Here is a 26,056-nt window from a genome sequence, read left to right on the forward strand (position 1 = left end):
CCAAACTCCTTCTTTTAGCTGTTCTGAAACATTGACTCAACTATTGTCAACTGTAGTTTTTCTACTGTTCCCTAGAAGTTGTTCCTCCATTCCAACTGCACCTTTGTCCCCCACTATCCTTTCCACTCATGCCCTTCCCAGCCCCTGGCAACAACTACCCTCCTCTCCCATGATGGTGAGTTGTAGTGAGAGGGGAGCCTCCCTTTCTACACACTGAGGGGCTACAGGGCACTCAGGGAGCCACTTTCATGTCGGCTCACCGAATGGACACAATAACAGCTGATTCACACAATGGCGCAAAGCTCCAAAGCAAAGTATGTACCCACGCCTGCTGCACTCCAAAACCCCATATAAGTGGCAGCTGAGGCTGCTATGGAGGTGGTTGGCAATAATTGTTGGTCCTCGTTAAGTATTTTAAATCTGACAACTAAAGGTAGAAAGCGCTCACCGGTCCCAGCTGGGTTCAACCGAGCTCACAACACATTAAAAGATCTGTGGAAATTAAGTTTTGAGATCTTGTCTTATATTCTACACACACACACACACACACACACACACACACACACACACACACACACACACGACCCTTACATAGCTCCATTTCTTTTTCCAGGAGATAGGCCAGAAGGATGGCCACGCCATTCTGAACTAAAGCAGCCGGTTGACAAGTACCACGAAGATACACTAACGGACAGACGTCATGTCCGAGGCTTCCTGCTTTTGTGCCTGATGCCAGCCAGCACCTGTCCTTTGCAGAGCAGGAAGCAAAGGCACCCATGGGCACACACCCAGCTCTGCTTTGAGTGCTGTGTGTGCCTCTTTAAAAAAAAAAAAAAGAAGAAGAAGTCAAGGTGGCATTGATGTCTTCTATTTCTTTTTCCATTAATATTAAAAAAAATAAAGATGGCTATTAGGGAAGAGGAGAGGCAGAGAGGTGGGAAGACAGTGAGGGGGGGAGGGGGGTTTGTTAGCTTTGTATTGCTAATGTACTTCGTATTGTAGCAGGCTGGGTCGCTGGGCCAGACTACCTCGAAAAGGGAAAGGCAGCCGCTTAAGTGGAGAGCTTTAGTGGGGACAAAAGATGCACCTGCAAAGCACAGGCTTAATCGTCTCTAGAGGCCAGGGCCAAGGCTGGGAGATAAATGCCCTGCACCACCTGAATGGGGCAGCCGGCGCATTCGCCTGGATGCTACAGTCAATTCATTTCAGAAAAGGGTTGCTACCCAGTAGGGGCTGGCGGCTCCTGCTAGCAGCCTGAAAGAGGCAGCGGCGAGACAAATGCACTCACCACACAAAAGGGCCCGCGGAGGAGGGGCTCAGCCTGGCAGGTAGAGCAGAGGGCTGGGGGGGGGGGGGGGGGCGGGCTGCGCTGAACTCCTTAGCTGGAAGGATCTGGTTAGTGACACATTTCAATGTCCCCAAACCAGTTTCTCAGCCTAAAGCAATATTTTAAACTATTAAGAGCAAGTAGCCCATTGGTTCTATCTACCCTAAAGTCTCATTGGTTTAGATGGTCCCAGCATGCTGTACACTAAATCCTAATTCAGTAGTCCGAAACTTGCCTTTCCTCTCCTTCCTTCCTATCCTTCCCGCCTTCCCTCATCTTTTCCAAACCTGCAAGCTGTGGCTCCATTATCACATCAGCACTTGACCCTCCCTGGAAGAACCCTGCACCTGGCCTGAGTCTGAGGGCCAGGATGGAACGGAGCCAGGTGACCAGGACTGTTAGCATACAGGCGATTCAGCTGGCCTGCCTTCAGGGTCCTAGCAACTGCCAGGTGCGCCAGGTGTGTGCAGGATATAAGGACGTCCTGCCAGCACCAGCTTTCTTTGCCCTCTGTTCCCGCTGTTTCTCTCTCTGCTCTAGGCATTCCCCCCCCCTTCTCTCCCTCTGTGCCCCCCACCCCGAGCTCCTGCCCTCACTGCTCACTCACTGTCTCTGCCTCTTCTCCAGGCTCTCACTCTTTCCTTCCCCCAATAAACTTCCTTATAACAGATGGTAACCCACGCCCCCACCCCCGCCGCCACATCATCATTATAGATCCTAACACGGACCTCAGTGTATTCGTTATGAAAATAAATACTCTCTGCTACAGAGCTGGGTAACATGATGTTACAGGAGACCATCAGACTGGACAATGAGTGGGCAGAGCTTGAGTTCTCACAAAACAAAGCATGCATCTGATTTGGGGAATCAATAGCCGAAACAAAACTAGGCTGGGTGATAGAGAAAGGAGGAAAGAAGGAAAAACAAGAACACCTAAAAGCAGAATGGTTAATGTTGTATAATTCTCCCATTAAAGGCCTGGGTCACTATCAAATCAAAAACTATTAGCAGGAAACACAAGAGTCTTGCACGGCTAAAGGTATAATCTTGGGTATAGCTGTTTGGTCCTTGTTTGGAATCAAATGCTCTCTTTCCAGAGCCTGTGACAATGCTAATCCCTTGTGTCTCCGTCCTATTTTTGTAACAGGTAAACTAGGGTGGGAGCGTGTCCATGAAGAGAGATGGCTGTCACACTTGCATAATCTCGACAGCCCCACTCAAAGGCTTTCATTTGTGGACCTCTCTGTTGCCATGAGGTTTGTTTTCACTCTTTTTGGTTTTTTTAATAATAATTTGTTTCACTTTTCTCTCTTAATTAACCAGATATCATGAATTGCTCATCCATTCAAATGTTAAAATCTGACAGCATCTGGTCCAATCCCACAATATTAATATTATAAATGAATGTGACCGTGGGGTGTGTGTGTGTGTGTGTGTGTGTGTGTGTGTGTGTGTGTGTGTGTGTGTGTGTGTGTGTGTTGTGCTGGATCAAATCCAGGGCCTCACACATACTGGGCAAGCAAGTACTCTACCAAATAGCTGGAGATTCAGTCTGACAAAGGTGCTAAGCAATGCTACCTCCTGTGATGTTCACTAAAATGTTTTTTTTGACAGTTTTCTTTCTTGCTGACCAAAACCAAACGAATGGGTTGATTAAACCAACCCAAACTAGATCAGGCCAACTATTCAAAACCAAATCCTCAAACCACCACCTTAAATATGCATTGACAATACTAAATTTTTTTTTCTTCAGCAGAAAACCTTCAGAACAAACTTTACATGGTAGCCGGACACACATTCTATTGTCTTCACCAGGAGAGCCCCCAACAGTTAGCTTGGAAAGTTAGCAGGACCCATTGTTCTCGAAGGGTATTAGCTTTTCTTGGGGGTGGGTGGGGTAGGGTAATGACTTTAAATTATATCTTTGTGATGGTTTTATGAGATATTTCAAAGCCTCTCTAGCAGTTTTGAAACTAGTGGTGGAAGGAAAACATGTTTTTTGTAATTTTTTTTTTCATCTTGTGTACTAGAAAAAAGTTTCCTGAACAAGGAGTGGGTGTCCAGATGTGACATTTCCCACCTGTCTGAGCAGCATGGAGCTGGGCAGTGTCTGGCAGTGGAGGAAACCTGGGCATCCGAGGGGACAGACTTACCTTCCTTGACATTCAGTCGTGAGGACTGGTCTGTGTGGGAGGCTGTATTATAGGCCAGCAGTGAGCCTGCAATGAAAGCAAAAAACATAAATGTCATGCTTCAGTTTGTATATAGACTATTCCCTAAAGGCCTGTATGCTAAAGCCACAGTTCCTGCCATGTTGTTTTGTTGTTGTTGTTTAGATTTTATTGAGACAGGGTTTCTCTGTGTAGCCTTGGCTGCCCTGGGCTCACTTTGTAGACCAGGCTGGACTTGAACTCATAGAAATCCACTCTGCCTCTGCCTCCCGAGTGCTGGGATTACAGGCATATGCTACCATGCCCAGCTGTTATGTTGGTTTTAAGAAATAGGTGAAGCTTTAGAGATGGGGCCCAAGTAAGAGGCTGCTGCTCCTTGAGTGGGCTGCTGCTTAAGCAGATTGTGGGACCCTGCACTGGGCTGGTGATACTATAATAGAAACTTTCCCCGGTATCTGGTAGAACTCAACATGCTGATGTATGGTCTTCTAGAAAGTAGCGTTGATGTAAACATCCCTGTACTAAACTCCAATGAAGCAATTTGGCATGGATGGTTGGTTTTTTTGTTGTCATTGCATGTAAAACAAATGTCCCTTTCTTTCCTAAAACTAGATTTGTCCCTTTGTTTAAAGTGAGCCCAAGAGTTTATTTTGTAAAAATAGAGGCATTTTTAGGATTCTTCTCATGGTTCTCCTGGGGACATCTTTAAAAGCCTTCAAAACTAGGGATGGCATCTGCTTTTTACAAAGGACACCATAGGCTTAACACATGTGTTTGAGGCTATGAAAGCGTCTCTAAACACAGCTCTTTTCCCAGGGGCATGTGGCCAAAGGGACTGACTGGAGGCCAGGCTGAGAACAGCTCGTCAGCCATGTTTCTTTTTAGCCTTCAGTCAAGGAGGGGCTCAGAAGTAGAGTGGTGCAACTGCCAGCTACGGGTGTTCTGGTTGAGTATTCACGGTAAATATGGGCCCTATTAGGACAACCTAGGAGCCTCTTGGGGCGTAAGACTTCTGTCTGGTGTCCTATCTAGCTCTGAAACAATTCCTACAGGAAAGCCAGGAGGAGACAGGTGCCCTTTAGGGTCGGCTGTAGACAAAATTGCAGATATGTAAATAGTATTTTCTAAGGGACACAGCCACCCAAAGGCAACAACCCATTTTCAAGAATATTAATGACAAAGTGGCAACTTCATTTTAGTTTAAGTGGTCACACTTCAAAGTAACAAGTTCACTGGAGTACAGCTCCCCTGGGTCATGTGCCCCTCACCTGTACCGGGCAGAGAGTAACACCTACTGAACGGGAGAAGTAAGCCTGGAAGGTGAGCAACACAGACCATAGCTTGTTTTAAGTGTTCAGTAGAGCCAGCAGTTATCACGAGTGCTTTTAGTTACACAGAATAAAAACCCTTTACACAAGCACTTGCGGGCACTGGCCTTGCTGTCTGGAATTCCAGCTAGGAACGGGTTCTAGTGCAATGAGAAATAATCCTCCGTGACTGGACAGAGCTGCAGAAATGGAATCCAAAGCTCCAAGAGACTACCCTAAAACTCTCAGGGGTAAGACCAAGAATGCCTGTACCTCAGTCTCAGGCATTTTCTCCCTCGGGCAGAATTTTGCTGCTAGAGCAAATAAAGAAAAATGATGGTCTCTGAGCAGCAAACCACTCCAGTCATTAGTGCAAAGTTAGGCCAGAGACGGAGCTCAGATAAACCACATTTATTAAATTTCCCCCATGGTCAGAGCTCCTCTCCAGGCACACGTGAAGCCACAGGAAACTCCCAGAATGCCAAGAGAAAGGGTCACTTGACCTCCCCAAAGCCTGCATGAAATACATATTTCATGGTAACCTGGGGGAGAGATTTTGCCCCAAGACTGTCTCGGTTCAAGTTTCACAGGGGGAGAGGCAACCTCCACGGGGGAGGGGCTGGCCTCTCCTCAGGGGTACAAGTTTTCTTTTCACTGGTTTTTTTTTACCAGGTCCTTAGGCTACCAAGGTGCCTTCTGTATACTTTTAAAAATTTTTATTTTTTAAAGGTATCTTTTCTGTTCCAGGAAAGATTCCTGGAGTCTGCTCTCCCACTTGGCTTTGGATTTCTTCTTCCTACGGAGGATCTGACTTAAGCTAGTCCTAGTACTGCTGAGTCCTATGGAGTTCCTGATAACAACAGCCACAGTCAATGACTAGATAAGACAGGGCTCCTGAACCGCATTAGAGCTGCCAGACACGTGTGTGTGTGTGTGTGTGTGTGTGTGTGTGTGTGTGTGTGTGTGTGTGTGTGCGTGCGTACTCTCATGTTGGTGAATCCCTACACACACAGGTGTAGGTGCATTTCTCAGGATCTGTCCATCTTGAGTTTTGGTTCAGAACTTCTCATTAGAACATAAGCCAGCTGATAAAGGCACAAGCCCCAGGGATCCACCTGTATCCACTTCCCCAGAGCTGGCACAGCAACTGGGACAAGTGTATGCTGCCATGGCTGGCTTTTACTACATGGGCTCTGGAGACTGAATTCAGATCTTCAGACTAGCATGGACCAGCACTTTCCTGACCGAGCTGTCTCCCCATCCTCCAGACATTGCCCTCGCCTCTCTCACTTAGCCCTTGTAGGAGCCACCCACTGCTCTTCCCCTTCCACAGCTGAGCTCAGCACTCAGAGAAGTCAAGCTGTAGGCTTACAGTCACACAGCCAGCAAGGCAGGAGACAGGATCAACTGACTGGCTGCTCTGTAAGACCTGTCCTGATTTCTAAAGCCAAAGCCGACTTTGGGTTAAAGCAGTACAGGCAATGGGCAAGGACATGTGTAGGTTTATTCCAATACTCCAGAGACCAATCAATACACGAGAATCACTGAAAGTGCCAGTAGCCTGAGGTTCATAGCGAGGCTGTCTCAGAAAGATATAAGTAAGTAAATAAAAGAAAGGGAAGTAATAAAGACAGAAGGAAAGAAAGAAAGAAGGGAGGGAGGAAGGAAAGGAGGAAAATAAATGCAGTTGGAAGGCAGGGGCCTTGGGGCTAGTGTACACTGTGATTTTCCTAATGCCCTGCATGTTATACCTCCATTTAAGCTGTTGCCCACTCAGTTATTTGTGCCTGTGTGGCAGGATACATTCATGTGCGTATCTATGTGTCTGCTGACTTGAGGCACATTTTGCTCTTAAGAGCATGAGACTATAGCTGCCGGGAGCAAAGTGGTCTTCCGAGGGAAGAACTTGAGGACAAGATTCTTATGTATCCCAGGCTGGCTTAACAGTCATTACATAGCCCAGAATAATCTTAACTTCCTGAGCCTCCTGCTTCTACGTGCTTACAGGCACACACCAGCACATCCAGTCTGTAGGGTGCAGAGCATCAAACCGAGAGTGACCTGCATCCTAGGCAAGCACTCTACCAACTGGGCTGCATCCCCAGCCCAACAAGGTCATTTTCCATTGTGGGTTCATGCTAGACTTGGCTTCTGGATGTGAAAGGAGAAAGAAGGGGAAGGATGGGGTGGGGTTCTGCAGGTGCATGGCTCTGAGCTTCCTTCTGCTCTGCAAGTCTCTCTAATTTGCTGTTCAGATGGGACACCTGGAACAGTGGAGACAATGGACCTGGTGCCAGAAGCTTCTACCCACCTCCCCATGGCTTGCTCTGTGCTACAGCCAGCAACAGCCCTGAATGCACCCTGGGGGGAGGGAAATTGGACTCTGCGCACTGAACAACGAGCCAGCTGACTACTGAGTCTGAGGCCACTGGCACTTTATCTTACTGGAATCCTGCCCTCCTTTCCCTGGCCAGACCCAGCTTGAAGGTTTAACACTTCCTCAGCTTAATGACTGGGCCATCACCTTTGCCCGACCATCTGAAGTTGCAGGTGGGAATGCCACAAGAGTGCAAAGTGTGTTTTCCATTAAGTTTAAATTAAAAATGGGAATCAAGATTGATACCTTTTTTGTGGTGTCCCTGTCACTTGACATAATTCATCCTCTGGGGCTGCCATTGTCTGAGACTGTGGTTGCTTATGTATGTTTCCCAGGTCAGACCCATATGGGCATTGCACCCTATTCCTCTGAAAATCAAGAGGAATGACAACAAAACCCCTTTTCTTCTGCTTCTGGCTGTTCAGGCCTGAGCTGTTGAGCTTCCAGACATCCCGAAACTCCCCCCAGTGGCCCTGTGGCTGAACTGTCAGTTGGGGACAGACAGTCCTGCCTCCCAAGGTCGGAGTCATTGATCTTGGCCTGGGAAGGGAGTGACCTCACTTGCCAAATTCTCAGCTGTAAACAGTGCCTCTGTCCAGTGGGCGGGTCTGGAAGATTCCGGGCCGTGTCGCTGCCAATCATATCCAGAGTTTGGGGAAGAGAAGAGGTCAGGGTGAGTGAGAGGATAGATGGGTTTGGTTTACTTGGCTTCATTCCAGGATACTGCAGAGGAGTTTTTAGAAAGCAGGTATCTGTTGTTGGTAGGGTACAAGCGGAAAGCTCTGTGGGGATATTGGTTTGGCCTTCAAGGTGGAATCTGGAGGAGATGAGAAGGGAGGCAAAGGGGGTGTGGTTCGCCTGTGTCGGCATCTTAATTCAGGCATAGTCACGCATCTTGTTCCAGAGTTGTCAGGTCTTCTGCAGCAGTGACCTTAGCTCAGGCTGAAAGCTTCAGTGGTCCAAGTATCAGAGGTGAGGACAGGTGCTTTGCAAGGTGCCTTCCTTTCAACGGACTCCGGAAGCTGGCCAGCCTCAGTTGCTTTGGTCATGAAATCACAGAGTTGCATCCACTGTGTCCACACTGTGTCTGTTTATATGAAGTGAATGACACTTGGGCTGGTATCTCCCTGAGCCTAGTTCCCTCAGACATTTCAGCTTGACTCCAGTAGCTTGTGGACACTCTAGTGCCTCTTCATCTTCCACCTGATACCCCCTACAGGTATCCTATCTGGTCCAGCTGAACCACCCAGATGTGAAGAGCCAGTACCTCTAGGCAAGGCTCATCAGTCCAGCATGGGTAGGGGCACTTAGGACATTGTCATTTCTTCCTTATCATAGAAAATGTCTCCTTAATTTATAATTAAGCATTTGAAAGCTTAAAGTATAGCCTTCTTCACAGAAACCACAGTTTCTTGTCAAAGTAAATTTGATGCCAGAACATCTCTTTCCCTACATGGAATCTTCCTTTTTAAAAAGTTCAGAAATAAGAGATTAGAGAAGTGCTATCAATTTTGACCTTTAAAAAATATCTTACGTTAATTGTTGATCTTAGAGCCTGAGCTGTTGGTGTTCTGTTCAGGAAGTTGTCTCCTGTGACTCTAGCTGAGACTCCTAGTAGCAAGGGTCATGGAGCCTGAAGAAGACGCCCTCTAACTAGACAAGACTCCTAGTGGAGGGAGGAGACCACCAACCCATCCACAAAAACTTCAACCCAAAATTTACCCTGCCTACAAGATGTGCAGGGATAAAGATAGAGCAGAGATTGAGGGAATGTCCAACCAATCTCTGGCCCAACCTGAGATTCACCCCAGGGGAGAGAGCCAACCCCAGACATTATTAACAATACTCTGCTATGCTTTCCTCTGAGAGGATCCATCTAGCAGTGGATTGAAACAGATGCTGAGACTCACAGCCAAACATTGGGTGAAGCATAGGGAGTCTTGTGGGAAAATGGGGAGAAGGATAGAAAGACTCGGAGGGAATAGGAGCTCCACAAGAAGACCAACAGAACCAGCTAGCCAGGGCTCAGAGGGGCTTGCAGAGACTGCAGAACCAACCAAGGACCATACATGGAATGGACCTAGGCCCCCCTACACAGATGTAGCTAATGGGCAGTTCAGGCTTCATGTGGGTCCCCTAGTAAGGGGAGCAGGGACTGTATCTGACATGGAGTCTGTTGCTTGCTGGTTGATCACTACACCCTGGCAGGTGCTCATTCATGATGTGACTTGATGTGTTGGGGTGGGTTGATGGGGCAGGTCCCCTTTTCTGAGGAGTAGGGGAGGGGGGAAGAGGGAGAGAGGGTGGGACCAGGAGGAGAGGAGGGGCATGCTATGATCAGGAATGTACAGTAAATAAATAAATACATTTAAAAGAAAAGATGTGTGTGTGTGTGTGTGTGTGTGTGTGTGTGTGTGTGTGTGTGTATACCTGTCTGCTTTAATGTATATGTGGAAGTCAGAGGCCAACTCATGGGAGTTTATTCTGTCCTTCCATTATGTAGGTCCCAAGAACTGAACTGTGATTGTCATGCTTGGCAGAAAGTATTTTCACCCACTGAGCCATCTTGCTGGTGCAGGTTTGACTTCCAACAATCCGTGCTTTGGCTCCAGCCCCCCAGTTTTCCTGAAGTGACCTTTTACTTTGTGTCCTCCATCTGTGTTGAGGGTCTCACTCTTTTCCCTCCACCCCTTGACAGAGGGCAAATACTTGGCCCCAGCTGCTCACTAATAAAAGACCAATAAGATGGTGCTGAGAGTCTGCATGTGTTCTCCTCACCCCACCCTTGCAGCCAAGCTCTGGCCTCTCTCTCTTAAACATGAAACAGCCTTTCCAAGTCAGTATGAAAAAACCAGAAAGGGGTTGAAGACAGGTTGGTCCACAGGAAAAAGTTCTCAGCCACCCCGGAGCTGACAGTGTCTGATAAATGGCCACCAATAGCTTCTACACAGCTGAGTACAACCAATAACCAGTGGGTTCTAGAAGCTGAGGCTCCAAAGGAGAAAACTATATTAAAAACGAGAAGGAAAAACAGATCAGAAAAATTTCCACATAGATCATTTTAAATCTTGATACCTCCAAAGGTTATTATATCCTCTGTTACATTTCATCAGAATTTAAATTTAACACACCTATTGTAACTTTTGCTCTGACCCAGTCTTCCTTTCAGCTTTGTGTCATAACCGCATCTCGTGTTTTACCACAATAACCATTTTAGTACCAGAAAAAGCTTTCCTTGGGTAGACCTATTCCTGTTCTCACCATCCTCTAGGTCCAGGAAATTTAATCTTGCACTTTCAAAGACTTTACACACACACACACACACACACACACACACACACACACACACACACAACAACCAAATGTTACCTCTTCTCAACTCTGGAAAATCTCTCATAGAAACCCTCTGTCTGGAAGCTTGGTATGTTGTATGGTGTCTTCCATAATGTTTACATGTATTCTTAGGAGGAGAGAAGCCACAGTTTTCCCTGCTAGCCTCCAAACACCAAACTCTGTTTCCTGCTTCACCTCCACCCTTTGTTATCTGCCGCCGTCCAATAGGAGGCTTCCAGGGTTTGATGGGGAGCACTGCCTGACTCACCATATCCCTGGACCAGTGAGCAGCAGATATCTATCTCATGTTGGAATCTGTGGCTTGGATTCTTTGGAGAGGAAGAGAATGAATGGGAACTTGGGCTGTTTAAGGGTGGGTCAGGAATCCAGGCCTGGAGGTCACGTGGTTGAGCAGACTTCCCTTGCGCGGCCTCCACCACCGTGAAAGTCAGCATCACTGGGTCCTTGGTGTAGAGCTCACTGAGGCAGCTGCCATTTCTTCTTCCTTAGGGATCGCTTGACCTCCCGCACAGGTGGTTGCTGGAGGAGCCTTGTAATCAGGTTTGATTGTGCTCTGAGCAGCTGGCCTCTGCTCCCACACCTGTGCTCTATGTTGGCCACCTCTCCTGCCCTGTGTGGATCACTGCAGAACTCGGTTCAAAGATTCTTTTGGGTTTTTTTTGGTTTTGTTTTTTTTCCTCTTTCATCAACCATTGGAAGGCAGAGAAATACAGATCATTATAAACTGCTAATCATCCCAAAGGCAGAGAAGACTAGGTAGAAAACGGCCTCTTCTTAGAGTGTTATTTCTTGGACTGACCTCATGTAGCAGCAACTCGGACAAGAGGTCATTGCAGTGGGGCTAGCGGACCCTCTCCCGGCATCACCAGCTGCTGTGGAGAGGTGGCTAGATAGCCTAGCAGCACCGCAGAAACTCCCAAATGCAGTTTTAGAAATTTTTATTTTTAATTTTCCAGCTAGTGTGTGTTGTTCCTGCTCTCCACAGAACTCACTTACACTGAGACCATGGACTGCACTGATAGCAACTAAGTACGCAATACAGTACAGGGTGACCCAGCCCAGAGCCTAGGAGCCCACGAAAAGCAGCAGCCCCACAGTACTGTCTGAGGTCTCAGCAAAAACCATCAGATCTTCTCAAATGTAACTCTTGCAATACCTCTGGCAAACTAGGCTGTTCACAGAGGACAGTGCAGCCTGTTTTGCCCAGCCTCTCTGTCAGCGGCTGGCTATAGTAATGCCCTCATGCAGGATGAACCCACAACCATCTTCCTGTGGCTTCGTCTAATCTTGGCAGAACACTGAGCACACTTTCAGCACTGGAGGATAGCACGGGGTGGGGGGTGGGGGTGTAGCGCTTGGCGTGCATTTGTGACGAAGAGTTAAGGCTGTATCACTAGCAGGTCCAAAGGAATTCCATTTCAAATCTGTCAAAAGTCACATAGAACTGGCAGGTGTTTTGGAGCCTCCTATTGGGTAACTCTTTCTTTATTAAGCTTTCCTTCCCCAAAGTTCTGTCTACTACCCAGGCTGTTCTGGGAAAGCTTTCAGTGTCTCCTAACAAATCCGTGCCATTGCTACTCTTGTTTCATGGCCGTGGGGGAAGCAGCCCTGTAGGGCAGTGTTGAGGCATCAGAATGACTCCAGGGTGGGAAGGAGGATATGCCGGCTCCCATACCTTCCATCCCATATGTATGTTCAGAATTTCCTGGAAGAACTCCAAATGTCTCCTAAGGAAATGGCCAACCAGAGTGTCAATCTCTGTGCAACTTTAGGTAGTGGGAGAGATCTTCCCAGAGCCTGCCTCGCCGTCTCTGGTGTCACACACCCCACCCGGCCCCATGTCCCAGCTTCCTGCGCTTTTTCTACTTTTGATTTGCTTCCTTTGACACTCCTGGATTGGGGCTTTCCCTTGCAGGCTTTGTAGGAACCCATGTGACCTTGACAAGGTTCCAATCCGTAGGATACTGTCCCCTTGGCATATGCCCCTGTGACTGGTATTAAGGTATCCACCTTTGCTCCCCTGGGCTGGCTCTTGGGGACCTGGCAGGGCCTCCCTCAAGCCCTGGAAGTGCACAGGTACACTTACTTTCCCTGAGGTAACTGAGGTGTGACAACAGCACTTCGGTGTTGTAGAGGGAGGTGGCTCGGAGGAAGTCCTCCTTGTTCATTTTACACAGTTCCTTGCCATCCATGTTTTGGAAGAAGGAGGTATCAATCTCCATCAAGCCGTATTCCTTTATTGCCCACTCCAGCCACTGCCGAACGTGCTCCTGTGTCCAGAGTGTGGGGTCTGCAGAGGAGAGATGAAAATGGTCAATAGGAGAGCCTGCCTCCAGCAGCCTCCGCTGCCCTTCACCCTCGCTTCTCCCTCTCTTCCTGTTTGCCCCCCTCCTATGTCCTTTCTCGCTTCATGGACCTCTCTTTTCTTTTTCCTCTCTCCTCTATTTTCTCTCCCTCTTTCTGCTCTCTCCCTTCTCTTCCTTTTTCTTTCTTTCTTTCTCTTCCTTTTTCTTCTCATCTCTTTGTCATTTTCTCGCTCCCCATTCACAGTGTCTTTATCTGCCCACCTCATGCCTTTCCCTCTTACACCTGCATCTTCTTTCCCTCTCTCTCTCTCTCTCTCTCTCTCTCTCTCTCTCTCTCTCTCTCTCTCCACCCTCTCTCTCTCTCTCCTCTTCCAGATGGTCCCCCTCAGAACACCCCATCTGGTTCCATGGCATCTGGCACTGCCCGAACCACTTAGCACTGGGAAAGGTTCTTAGCTGCCTCGACACACACCCTGACAGGATGCTATTTAAAGTTTTTGGAGGGCAACTGAAACCTCTGCCTAAGAAACAGTGGCATCAAAATGAAAACAATGTCTCAGGAAAGGGAGCCATTTGTATCTTAAGACTCTTAATGAGTGCAAGAGGGCACACTGATCCCTTGGATGCTACAGAAGAAAAATATACACATGCATGCTTTTCCTTTAATTCCATCTGGGCAGCTGGAAAACCCAATGGTGTTAGTGATTGTCATAAACCCAATTTGGGCTTCCTCCTTTTGGGGGACAGCTGTGTTAAGATTTCTACCAGACCACCCCTAAACATTTCTGGGATATTTAAATACTTACAAAGGCACTAGAGCCAGAAACCTCTAACTGTACATGAGCGAGAACAGCACAGGACGGAGGGTTCTGCTTCCACTCTTTCCTTTCCTCTCTTTTTCATTGTTTCCCAAAGGACCTTTGCAGTCTGAGGTGGGAGATGTTGTAAGTGACAGACTCCCATAATCATGGTGGTACACACCAGTAAGCCCAGCACTCAGGAAGCTGAGGCAGGAGGATTGTGAATTTGAGGCCATCCTGTGCTACAGAGCTACAGAGCTACAGAGCAGCCCCTCCCCACCTTCCCCCCATACTCCTCTCACACACACAGATTTATTGACATGAAAATGAAGGCATCAAAGCAACAAATAAGCAATGGGTTTATGCTGGTAGTTCAAGGAACCTTTGGTAGAAGAGTCTGGGTGAATTTCCTGGAGACAGTGGGTACTTTATTACAGGGCAGCTGGTCGCTCCCGCTTCTGCTTTTCTGCTTGGCCTGTTTCATTTAGCATGCTTCTTTAGCAGGAAATCTTGTGCTCCTTTTAAACTAACTCATATCCCTGTCATTCTAGAGTCTGCAAAAGCTCTAGGCACAAGGGGAGTCGGTCCTAAATGGTCAGCAATGGCGGTAGGCAGGGGGCCAGGTGCTGTGGTCTCTAGGCTTAGAAAAGACACTCTTGAGAGATTGAGAGGGAGCATGGAGAAAAGCTTGGAGGCCACATGTTACGGCTTCTGCATGCCATACCAAGAATCCAAGATGTGCCTAACCTAGTAATAGCCCAACTGTGAGATCCTACCACAGGCTAGCTCATTTTTTTTTTCTCTCAAGGGAATCTACAAAATAGGTTTTGTTATACCCATTTTACGGATGGATAGGGAACCGTGGAAGTTCTGCTTCAGTAACTACTGCAGGGGTTCCATCAGAGGCCTTCAAAAGAAGCAGGTCCCCTGAGATCCCCTCAGTCTCGTCTCATCAGCATCCTGCCTCTTTCCAGAACCCAGACTCCCCCCTCCCCGAAGCCCTCTGTGCACCTGTGCATTGATGTCCTTCAGATAAAGTTCTGGTTTTGTTTTTCATTCATTTACTTTTCAGAGATCATCAAGCAAGGGCTGTGGGTAAAGGGAAAGCTCTGAATTCTAAACAAAGGTGTCCTGGAGGGAATTGGATTATGTAGCGTGTTATTTCATCCATTGTGCTTCCTGGTTCCCTGTACCAAGATGGTACGTTCAATTTTATGCCCTATATTTTATTATTTCCTCTCTTTGCTTTGGGCTCCATCACAACGCTAATTCCCTCCCTCTCCAGTACAATGAATTGTAAATCTCTCTCTCTCTATCACACTAAAACTCTTCCAAATGTATTTCCCGGACAATTTAGCCCTTGTTCCCATTTCGACGTGGAGATGGTGATTAACTAGAAGCCCTCATTTATACTTGTCTTAAAATCCCATCATAAATTCAATCGGCTGTTTCACTAATGTTTTATTGCCTTGATTTGTGGACTTGCCCAAATGTGACTTTCCCTTGCATCCAGGAGGCTGACCTGAAGGAAGCCAAACTGTCGAAGGGTAATGATTACAGATCTAGCCAGTGAGAGAATAGCCGAGCAGACCGGCAGCTCGTGAATTCACCACGCCAAAGGCTTTGAATCAGCTCGATAGGAATTCATGCCATTTTTGTTTTGACCCGTATGGTTATGTCAGTTCACTGATGACCGACCTTTTGTGCATCCCCTTGAAAGCATTTCAACACCATTTAAAGGTCACAGAGTCAACCAAGCAGTCGGGCCCTCTTGTCCTTCTTTCCATATGCCCTTCCTTATAACAACCAAGACAAGATGGTGACAATAGCCTGGTTCTGAGGTAATCTCCAATCCCCTAGTAGTTTATCCCATCAAGATTTCCTCCCTGTGCTAGTAAGTGTGAGGCTGGCCCAGGCAATTGTGGTAGCAAAGACCTAGCCTGGCCTTGTGGTGTGGAGAGAGTTTCCCACCATGCCCATTTCAGTAGGATTCTACAGCCTGGAAGTAGGGACGAAATCCACCTGGTCTCACCATCATGGCTGATCTCCTGAGAGTGGTCACAAGTCAATTACCATATTTTTCAGACTATAAGATGTACCTGACCATAAGACATACCCAGTTTTTAGAGCAGTAAAACAAGAAAAGCAGTAAAAATCGGGCCATAAGGCACACCCTAATTTCTACCCTGTCCCTCCACTTTTGAGGGGAAAAGTGCATCCTATGGTCCAAAAAATACGGTAGATGAAGTGACAAGGCAGTAGAGAAAGCTATTGATACTATTACTGGCACCTGTGAACGCAGGCTAACTGAAGCCTTTCTAGCCAGGAGTAGGTGGCACACACCTGTCGTTAGTCCCAGAGCTCAGGAGCCAGGGACAGGAGGATTGCCGTAAAGTCCTGCCTGGCTTACGCAGTGAGTTCTAGGATAGCATTACTACTGAGTGAACACCTGTCTCAAACAACCCAAACAAGCAAACAGACAAACAAAACAGGTGAAGCTGTCCTTGCAGTCAGGCCCTCTGCTTGAAGAAGATGGAGCCCATGCAGTGTTTAGTTCTACTAGGTGCAGAACAATATCCATGAGCCAGCCCTTTCTTCCTCTTCTGCCTGTGTCTCTGCTGCCTTCTCCACCCTCTCCCTCCCATGTGGAAATTAGCCCAGAGTTCAGAAATGTGGTTGTCACTGTAGGGGAGAACAGACACATGGAAACAAACACCGAGGACAGGGGAAGGATGTGTCCATCACAAAATCATCCCCAGACCAACAGACAAATTCCTTCAAACTCCCTCGGAGACATCTACTCGTCCTAAGACATGGCCACATTCACACGTTTACAAGTGGAAGGATCCAGCTGCTCTGGTGAAGTTATTTTGGTAAGATTAGTTTTTATCCCCCGCCCTATAATCACTTTGTTCAAGCTCTGGACATTCTGCCCCTTCCACCTGGCACCCACTCTAAAGTGGCACTTTTTGAATCCCCCCCCCCCCCCGCCCCCGCTTCATGTCCAGCAACTGAGTATACTGGGGTTGGCCCAGGCAGCATACAGCCAATAAGTGGGAGGACTTAACAATAGTTGTGGGTTTTCACACACACACATACACCCGCCTCCCCTCCTGTAACCAACAGCACTGATACCTAGGGGGGAAAAAGAAGCTATTTCTACACAGTGACATAACTTGTGGCACACACGTGGAGGCGTTCCGTCTGTCAAATATAGTTATTTCTATTTTAAAACTGAAAGAGCTGGCTGTAATTTTGGGAAGGTGGAACCTAGCAGAGGCCAGGAAGTACATGCCTGAGGGAAGGGTGGACACACGGAGCTGCACTCCTTATAGGAAGGAATGGTAGGGTTGCGACAGCCTCGCCTCTGCTTTCTGCCTTGATTTCATTCTGGCGGTACAGGGCTACTCATGGGGCCTCTGCCTTGTGCTGTGTTTGAGAGCGAGGCTTCTGGAGTCTGAGAAGCTGCATGCTAGGGTTCCAGTAGCATGCGAGATCCTGCCTTGGATGGTAGCTAGGGAGTCAGGGACATTTGTGCCACTTTCCATGGCTTGAATTTCTCCCATCCCCCAAAGACTAGGGTGCTGAGTAGGGTCTTCAGGTTCCAAGGGACAGGCCCACCCTTCCGCTATAACCCCCCCTCCCCCCCGAACAACGGCAACGTGGGCCACTGGCAGCCGCTTCCCAAGGTACCTGCGGGCACGATAACTCTCCTCTCGTTGGTGGTCATGTTGGGAGGAGGGGGGCCATTCTTCTCATCCATGTAGCTGTTGTAATTCATGGGGTTGGTTTCACCTCCACCCACCAGCTTGCTGCATTTGCTGACACTGCAGTCCACTGGAGACTCCCTGGAGTGCGAGGAGAGAGAGATCAAAAGAAGTCACTGCGATGCAAACATCTCTCTCCAGCCTCCGCAGCCTTGGCCAGTCACTCAGACACCCGTGGGATAGTGGTGACAATGGCAAAGAAATATTGCTGCCATTCTCCATACTGAGCCCTGCCTGATTCTGTCACAAACACCCTGTGTTTCCCCCATGAATGTTTCAGTGGCCTCTAGCCCTCCCAGTCTGTCTGTAGTATCCAGTTTCAGTCTGCTTGCCGGTGACCAACACGTGCCCACCTTCACTAGTCCTTTTCTTAGGCAGGCCCTATAGCACTTTATGTCTGCCTTGGTTACAGGACTGAGTACAGCATGAGATGTTCTGGGTGGCCTGTGCCCTGTGTCTGCCGTTTCTTTTGACGGTGTCATTACTCGCTGGTCCATCTATTTCTATTGCACACATAGCATCTTAATGCATTTCCACATGCTGTTTGCTTTATCTGAATTTCCCAATAACCCTCCCAGATCTCTGAAACAAGGGTTACTACATTGCCTTTATGGTTACCAAGATGGAAAGGTGTGGAGACTGGCAGAATCACATAGCTAGTAAAGGAGGATGCAGGCCACAGGGCCCCAGTGTTAAGCTTCTCAATTAAAGTCCACATACAGAAGAGCTGGGTGCTGCAAGGAGGAGGAGGAAGAGGAGGAGGAGGGGGAGCACCCTAGAATGCATCCTAATCTGCAATGACTCTGGCAGCAATTTACAGCCCTGAGCAATAAGTTCACAGAGAAGCAGCAGCATGGAAGTGCACAAGGAAAAAAGCACATCACCAATCTTGGCCTCAAACAACACAGGCCAGTTAGCATTTGCTATTTGCTGTATCTGGCACTGAGCAATGGGCCTGGAGAACTAGGCTGACATGCCCCGCACCTCATGGTCAGCTGAGTACATGCAGGATACACCGCAGAACCCCAGTGACCTTCAGCTAGCCTCATGGAGCTCTCAGCATACCAGGGGAGATGTCATCCCAACTTGCTCAGTTCTCAGTCCGTCCAAGGAGCAGAGCCATAGCAGAGTCCTAGAAGGTACAGCAGTAGGGCCTGTGGTATGGTACCAGACAGCAAGCATCATCCTGGCAGCCTAGGAAATGGCCAGTTCCCTTGGGAGTGCCAAACCAGGAGGCCTTCGGACCAAGGAGATGAGAGCGTTTGGATTACAGACTGCCAGCACTGCATGCTAACCTTTCTGTACGTTCCCAGGCCTGGCCGCTGCCCTCAGTCACTCTGCTCAGTCTGCAGTGAGCAGGAACAGATTGAGAGCCCTTAAGGAGCAGGCTTTGCCTGCTAAGGGAGTCACCCATCTCCAGAGCCAGGGCAGCAATCACCAGCTCAGGAGGAGGGAGAGGAGTCCATGGCTCCCGGGAGTCAGGCAGCACAGGGAGGCCTGAGCACATTCAATAAAGAAAATTAAATGAATTTGTTTCTTAATCTGAAAGGAAAAAAATATTGCAGATCACTTATCATGGCTGGGAGATAAATGCTCCGCTGAGATACTAGAAGGCAGACGGTAATTTTTTCCTGATGTCTTACGGAGGAGAACATGGGCTGAAAATGAAAATAAGATGTTTAACTTACACATGTTAGAATTTAAGGTTTTACTATTTGCCTACTGTTTTTCCAGGCAGAGAACCAAGAACCAGCCGTCAGAGTCCCAGATTGTTGAAGGTTTAATGTCCCCATGGCAGTTGGAGGGGAGGCAGTAGCAGATCGGGGCTTGTCACCAGCGCTCAGCCCTTTGGCTTCTGCTGTTGAAGGACTTGGCTTAAGACAAAGCAGCTCCAGTCAGACCCTGGTGCCTGTGTCTAAGCTGATCTGGCCGGAGCACACTGCTGTCCCTCAGGAAAACGGTGTGTGCACACACATACACACTCACACACACAGCACACACACGTAAAGAAAACATTCAGATTCTGGCTTTACTACACATGTACACACACACACAATAACAATTCACTATGGCTCTACACACTTCACCAGACACATCATGTGCATTATGCTAACATGTATATGTGTATCCATGTAGTCTGCCACATAGGTGCATATTTACACATTTGTGTGCACCCACACATATATACACACACTGCTTCACACAGTACATGCACACCCACACATATATACATATCCATGCTCCATTGTATACCTGCACACACAATGCAAGTGTGTACACACGTCCATACAGTCATATATACTCTATCACTTAAAACATATATATGCACTCTACCATCCACATGTATATAATTTATGCAGACAAGCATGCACGTATCCACAGTCTACCACACACACACAGTTAGAAAAATGCACACCCTTCATCACAGATATGCACCTATATGCTAGCATGTGCATATTCCCTCCCCCTCCAACACACACACACACACACACACACACACACACACACACACACACACACACACTTACTTCCTGCACAGGGTGCCTAGAACCAGAAAGCCAGGTTCAGTGGTAGCAGAAGAGGAGGCTCCCATTTCAAGGTCTCCCATTTATGAATATTGAGGAGGGTGGTTTTTATTTTTATTTTTAATATTCTTTTTCATAGGAACTCAGCCTTGGAATCTCTGCATTTAAAACTGGCCTCTTTTCGGGCAGAGATTAGATCTTCAAAAATGTACAAACTAGTGACCCGTCATGGTTTGGAGCTGTGCCCCTTTTGCTTGGTCCCAGACAGTTGCCATCAAGGTCTGCAAAGGGACTTCCTTAGAATAAAGTCCTGATACCCACCCAAGACCTTTGTCCTTGCAGAGTTGGCCCTCCTGCTCTGGTTCAGGGTGAGAAAGGAGGAAGCCGTACCTCATTGGCTTTGCCTGCCAGATTCACCTTCATCTCCTTTGCCTCAGCCAGATGGCGCAGCCATAGGCTTGGTGACCACTGCCTGTCCAGGTGAAGGCCAGCATAAAGGCTGCTCTTTAATGAGGCAGCTGGCGCCTGTGAAGAGGGCTTGAGGAAAACAAGAGAGAGGAGGCAGGAGCCCTGGCCGGGGAGAAGAGGTTTGGCCATTCATTTCGCCAATACGGCTGCTGCTAATTTGTATTGAGACCTGTACTTAAAACAAGCAAGGGGTTGGGGCCCACAGGCAGCTGACTGTACTAGGGCAGGTGACAAGAGGGCTTGAGGCTGCCACAATAGACAAGGAGGAAGTGATGGCTTCAGAGTGTAACTCAGAGTATCTCTACCTCAGGCCTGGGGAAGACCACAGACAGCAGGCCATAGCAATAGACATACCTATTCTAGACATAAACTTCTTTTTCTGTGTGTTTTAAACACTGGTTTTAAAAGGCTGCCAGTGGTTCATAAAGATGCCTTCAGACTCCTAAGCAATATAAAACAAGGTGTGAAACACTAAGAGGGGTAAACGGATCTCAGACGTCTTTCTCTCACAGGTAACCTGTTTCACTCAGAGTGCCTGGACACATGGCGCATCATCACAGATCAGCCAACACACAAGACCCCCAAAGGCTGCACAGGCTCGTGGTAGGATTAATTTCTATCTGTGTGTCTTCCATGGAGCATGCGCATTTTACACCTGAGGAAACTGCCTTCCGGGTTTCTGAGAGACCGAAGAGAGAGAGCGAAGGGTGGGGGGGGGGTGGGTAGCAGGGCGGGGATGGGGGCTGCTTCTGATAAGAAAGTGTAATTTCAAGAAATGAAACAAAATAAAAACCACACGCAAACCCCTCACCACCTTGGCTTTCAACACAGGCGGTGTGTGCTCTGCTTCTCGTGCAAGGTTTTGAGTGTAGAAATGCAGGAAGGTGCTAGAAAAGCGCAAGGGGACAGGATGAAGGAAGATCATCTTCCTGCAGAGTTCTCTGGGTGTTGGATGCCTCCTGATGATGCTGCCCTGCCCAGCTCATCTCAGGGCAAGTGATGCTGAGTTCAGATCCTGAATGCCAGGTACCTGAAACTAGTTCTTTTTTTTTTTTTTTTTAACCCCTCACAAACAGATAGTGTTTCCTTCACGCACTGTTTTCCCCAATTCCCATGGTGGAGACAGGATGCAGCTGAGCATTATTTGCAGACCACATCTTGGATCAAGTTTCTGAAGTTTCTATTCAGCACAGAACTTACGGGCTGTGCTGCTTGGAGGGCAACTCAAGAGAACCAGATTCAACCACAACAGGAAGATGGGAAGGGAGAGAGTCAACCTCCCACAGCTCGGGCAACTCAGAGGATCTCTCATGCCTCAGCCCTCAGCCCTTTTGCATGACCCTTTGATCTTGGTCCAGATTGTTGCTAGGATAAAAGGCAAGAGGGGATTGCAGCTCCAGAGACACAAAGTACCTCCTTCCTGCCAAAGACACAAACATCTATGGAGCATCCAATAAGCATGAAGAAGAGACCCAGGGACCCAGGCTTCTCAAAGAGGGATGTCCTGTGAATCCCTGGCAGTCTGAAACATTCTGCCCTAGCACAGTCCAATCCAAGTACACTGTGAGTCACGTGTCTGAGCCACGAGGATCATTTCCACCATAATTGTAGGTGCATTCTTAAAATAAAATAAAATTAAAAAAAAAAAAAAAAAAAAAGCAAGAGGCTGGAGAGATGGCTCAGTGGTTAAGAGCGCTTGTGATTCTTGTAGGGAACCGTATGGTGTCTCACAACCACCCATAACTTCAGTTCCAGGGAATCTGACCTCCACAGGCACTGGGCATGCATGGGACACACACACACACACACACACACACACACACACACACACACACACAAGCAAAATACTCATGCACAAAGCATAAATAAATGAGCGAATCTAAGGATGTGAAATGAATTTGAATATAGAGTCAATGCATTAGTATAGTAAAATAGTCACAAGACATCTTTTGTCCCTGGCAGAATCAATGGTCACCGGGATGTTTTACATTTTATCATACTAAGACCATTAAGTCCCATGTATGTATTACATTATGGCACATCTTCTCCACAGACAAGCCACATTTCAAGTGCTCAGCAACACGGGGCTAGTCAGTGGCTACTGCAGCAGAGTGCTGGGTGACACAGGCCTGGCACATAAGCCAAGAACTCCCAAGTTGTCTTCCTCGCTTTGTTTTCTGGTTTGAAAGTTAGGAGCACTAATACATCCTCCTCTACATTTTAAAACCGATTTTGTGTGTCTGCACATGTGTACACATTACACGTGTGAGTGCATACGTGTCAGGGCATGGGTATGGAAATCAGAAGACAACTCAAAGGAGTTGGTTTTCTCATTCTACCGTGTAGAATGTTCTAGGGGGAGAACTCAGTCTTCAGGCATGCCGAAGCAGCTCATTGGTCCTCCCCTACATTTCGTGTTATGATAAGTGGACTTTCTGAAAATTAGCAGATCATACGAAAGCCTTGATAGCCACCAGAAGTAGAAGGCATGGTCCTATCGCTGAAGATGCCACACATTCTGGTCACAGGACATGGAGAAGGAGAGTTGGCTATTCTTTCCCTGTTGGCAGGCATTTGTGGTGCCAGAAGGTTCTATTCAGGCTCTTTGGGGGAGAAAAAATGTATCAATGGTGTCTCTCTCTCTCTCTGTGTAGGTCATCTTGCAGTACAACACTGACTGGCCAGGCACTGCATACCTGCTGGTGCAACAGGTGCATGACTATGTGGCGGGTAGCCAGCCACTCTGTGACTGGAAGCCTAGTGCATGAAAACATACGGGCTGCTGTTTCCCCTTATGGACACATGTTGTTAAATCTCCTAAATATTTATGTTCATATCGATAGGCTGTGGTCGCTTTCCGTCTAGAACAGGATGGCTTTTTTTTTTTTTTTATAGAGAATGATGGTTAGCACAAAGACTCATACCTCGCCAAAGTGCTGAGAATAAGCAGCCTCAAGTAGGACATCTATAGCACACGCCCCCCCCCCCCACCCCAAGACTACAGATGCTGCAGAAGGATGGATGAAAGAGTAAGAGCTGAGGGGTGTGGAGGATGCCGTAAGATGCTGACACACAGCTACAACATGCTGCTACAATCACAAAGACACAGTGGCAGCGGATCCTTGTGGAAGAGGGCACCCTTCCACATTCCTTTATTGATGGAGGAGGTCCCATGGTTGGCTCTGGAGTCCATTAGAGCTTTACTTCTGCACATAAGTGAGGCTATTTCAGCTGCTCTGAACCTATACTGTCACTTGCTTAGCCAGATCTAATGAACCAGCTGATGGTATGATGTACATGCAAAACCAGGTAAGTGTTCAGCCAGCTTAGAGAGATTTACACAGGCTTCCTCCAGCTAGTGTCTGTGTGACCAAAGCTAGATATGGCCAGGAAAAGGAGTCAGAAAGTCTGTTTCCTCACAGGATTTTCTTAGCTTTGGAACAGTATTCTGTATGGCCCAGGATTCCCCAGGAGTCAGGGAAGGAGACAGTGAGCTCAGAGATACAGACTTGCTAGAGCCAACCCATGCTTCAAATCCACAGGGCAACCTCAATGGAGCTCAGGCTCTGGCCTGGCCTGGACATTGTAATGGTGGGGAATCGTTCAGCTGGGCAGTTGTTTCTGAAATGTCTGGGTATCAACACAAAGCCACAGGTGAAAAATCCCATGCCTGATTTCATGGGAGGGTCCATAGTCCAAATGCAAATGCGGCAAACTGTATAGCTTTACGGTTGGGCAGTATGCACACATGTGTACAAACCAATGAATATTATGCTTAGTTGTTACACTATGTGTAAAGACACACTCTAAAATCTAAAAAGAACCTAAAACCCGAATCACATTTCATAGGTTTCAGGTAAGGGAGACTCAACTCATACGTAAAGGACATGACCTTGAAGAAGCAACTGGACCTTGGCCTGCTTTACTGTGCTGCATGTAGCTTTTTCTTTAATGACTCCATGAGCCCTGCTCAGTGAGCAAAAGCCCTGCCATGTTCTAGTAAGGGAGGAGACAAGAACTTGAATAATCTACCGGGGAAAGAGAGTGATGGGGCATTGTTTTAGATTGGGTGACTATTAATAAAGGACTTTGAAGAGGTGATATATGGGCAAAGACCCCAGAGAGACATACAAATTGATGCAGTAAGAATGTTCTAGAAAGAAGGGACTTGAAGAAGATAAGCTGGGAAGTGGTGTGCTAGGGTATCCAGGAGCAGCAGGAGTCTTGGGTGATGGTGTAGAGGAAGGGAGGAAAGAAGCCAGGAAGAATGGGATGGTGATGGGACTCCACTGAGACTTTCAAGTTCTGTCATAAGATGCTAAAGGGTTTTGATTAAGAAGGTTACTCTTGTGGAAGGGTAGATGACCCTCACTGTTGCCTGTCAGGAGAATAGAGAGAAGGGAAGAAGATGAGGGGAACACGGGTGCCTCTCCTCCAGTTGGGAGAGATGCTAAGGGCTTGGCAGGCAGTGACAACTTGATGCAGGCAGCAACAAGACCATGGCCTCTCCAACACTGAGATCTGAATTTTCAATAGAAAGGAGAAGCGACTTGTGGTCCAGGCAATTTGGGAGACATTTCTGAACTGGCCTCATCAAAAGAGGGTGCTAGCAGAATTAGATCATGGTACAGACCATGAGAGAGAGAGAGAGAGAGAGAGAGAGAGAGAGAGAGAGAGAGAGAGAGAGAGAGAGAGAGAGAGGCAGGATGATGCCCAAGGAACCAGAAAGCCCGGGCTGGTGCCAGGTTGGCCTCTCTTGGCTTCCTTTGTATATAGTAACAGCATTAGAATATTGGCCTCCTAGGAGATAGGTAGGGAGCAAGTGATATGAGGCTGTGGATGAAAGTGTTTGATAAACTGTACTCTGAGCCTGGACTTACAAGGGTCACGGCATAACCATCACTCTCTCTGTGGAGAGAAGCGCCACAGAGGAGATCAAGGGTCAGATCCTCTTAGCTTTCCTAACCCTAGACCCTGGAAGGGTGGCCAAGGTCCCACTTCCTGGTTTTAGTTAGTGGGATGGAAGTGTGGCAGGGCTGAGACAGCTGCAAGGAGGAACTGTCTCCAGCAGTGTCTCCCCCACCCCACCCCACCCCAGCCCTCTCCCTCCTCTTTCTCCCCTCCCTCAGGACTAGTTTCCTCCATGACTTACTTACACAGCTAAGCCTCCTGGAGATGCTGCCTAAGCCTCAATTCCAACCCCAAATCCTATGGGCTTTGGCTTCCAAAACCCAGGAGACATTTTAATCCAGAGGTTGTACCACTTGGTCACAGAGGACCCTGCCGCTCCCCCACCAGCCTGTGACTGCTAACTGCATCCACCTTTCAAAGGTCCAGCCTTAGTAGCCTTAGGTTCTCTCCTCTCATCCGCTTTGCTTTGGTGTTTCTTGAGCCTCTTCTCTTGTAAATGACGCTTTGATATGCCCTTTATGCATCTCTCCTGGATTTCTGTAATCATAGCTGTCACCCTAGCCCAGAACTTTGATTTCTTATCTGGGCTATTTCAGGTAACTTCTTATCTTTCTGCCTTTCCTGTCCCCAGTCCCTGCGGGACAGGACAATGATGGTCACCTCATCAGCCTTGAGTCACGGCTCTGATTATGTGCAGTGTTGTGGCAGTCCTGAGGGGCAGCCTCTGCCTGTGGAATTGGCTG

At 47.8% G+C, this 26,056-nt stretch overlaps 1 protein-coding gene across 1 annotated transcript in view; it reads right to left on the reverse strand.

The window, feature by feature from the left end:
- The window catches only part of Fli1 (Fli-1 proto-oncogene, ETS transcription factor), a 117,270-nt gene that overhangs the window by 24,776 nt on the left and 66,438 nt on the right, over positions 1–26,056 (reverse strand). The window contains exons 3-5 of the mRNA XM_051156134.1: positions 17,336–17,490; positions 12,623–12,826; positions 3,481–3,546 (exon numbers count right to left, since the gene is read on the reverse strand). Coding sequence (XP_051012091.1) covers positions 3,481–3,546; positions 12,623–12,826; positions 17,336–17,490 — 425 coding nt within the window. The remainder of the gene's footprint in view (positions 1–3,480; positions 3,547–12,622; positions 12,827–17,335; positions 17,491–26,056) is intronic.

This window comes from Acomys russatus, chromosome 14, assembly GCF_903995435.1.
Source record: "Acomys russatus chromosome 14, mAcoRus1.1, whole genome shotgun sequence".
Classification (NCBI taxonomy): Eukaryota; Metazoa; Chordata; class Mammalia; order Rodentia; family Muridae; genus Acomys; species Acomys russatus.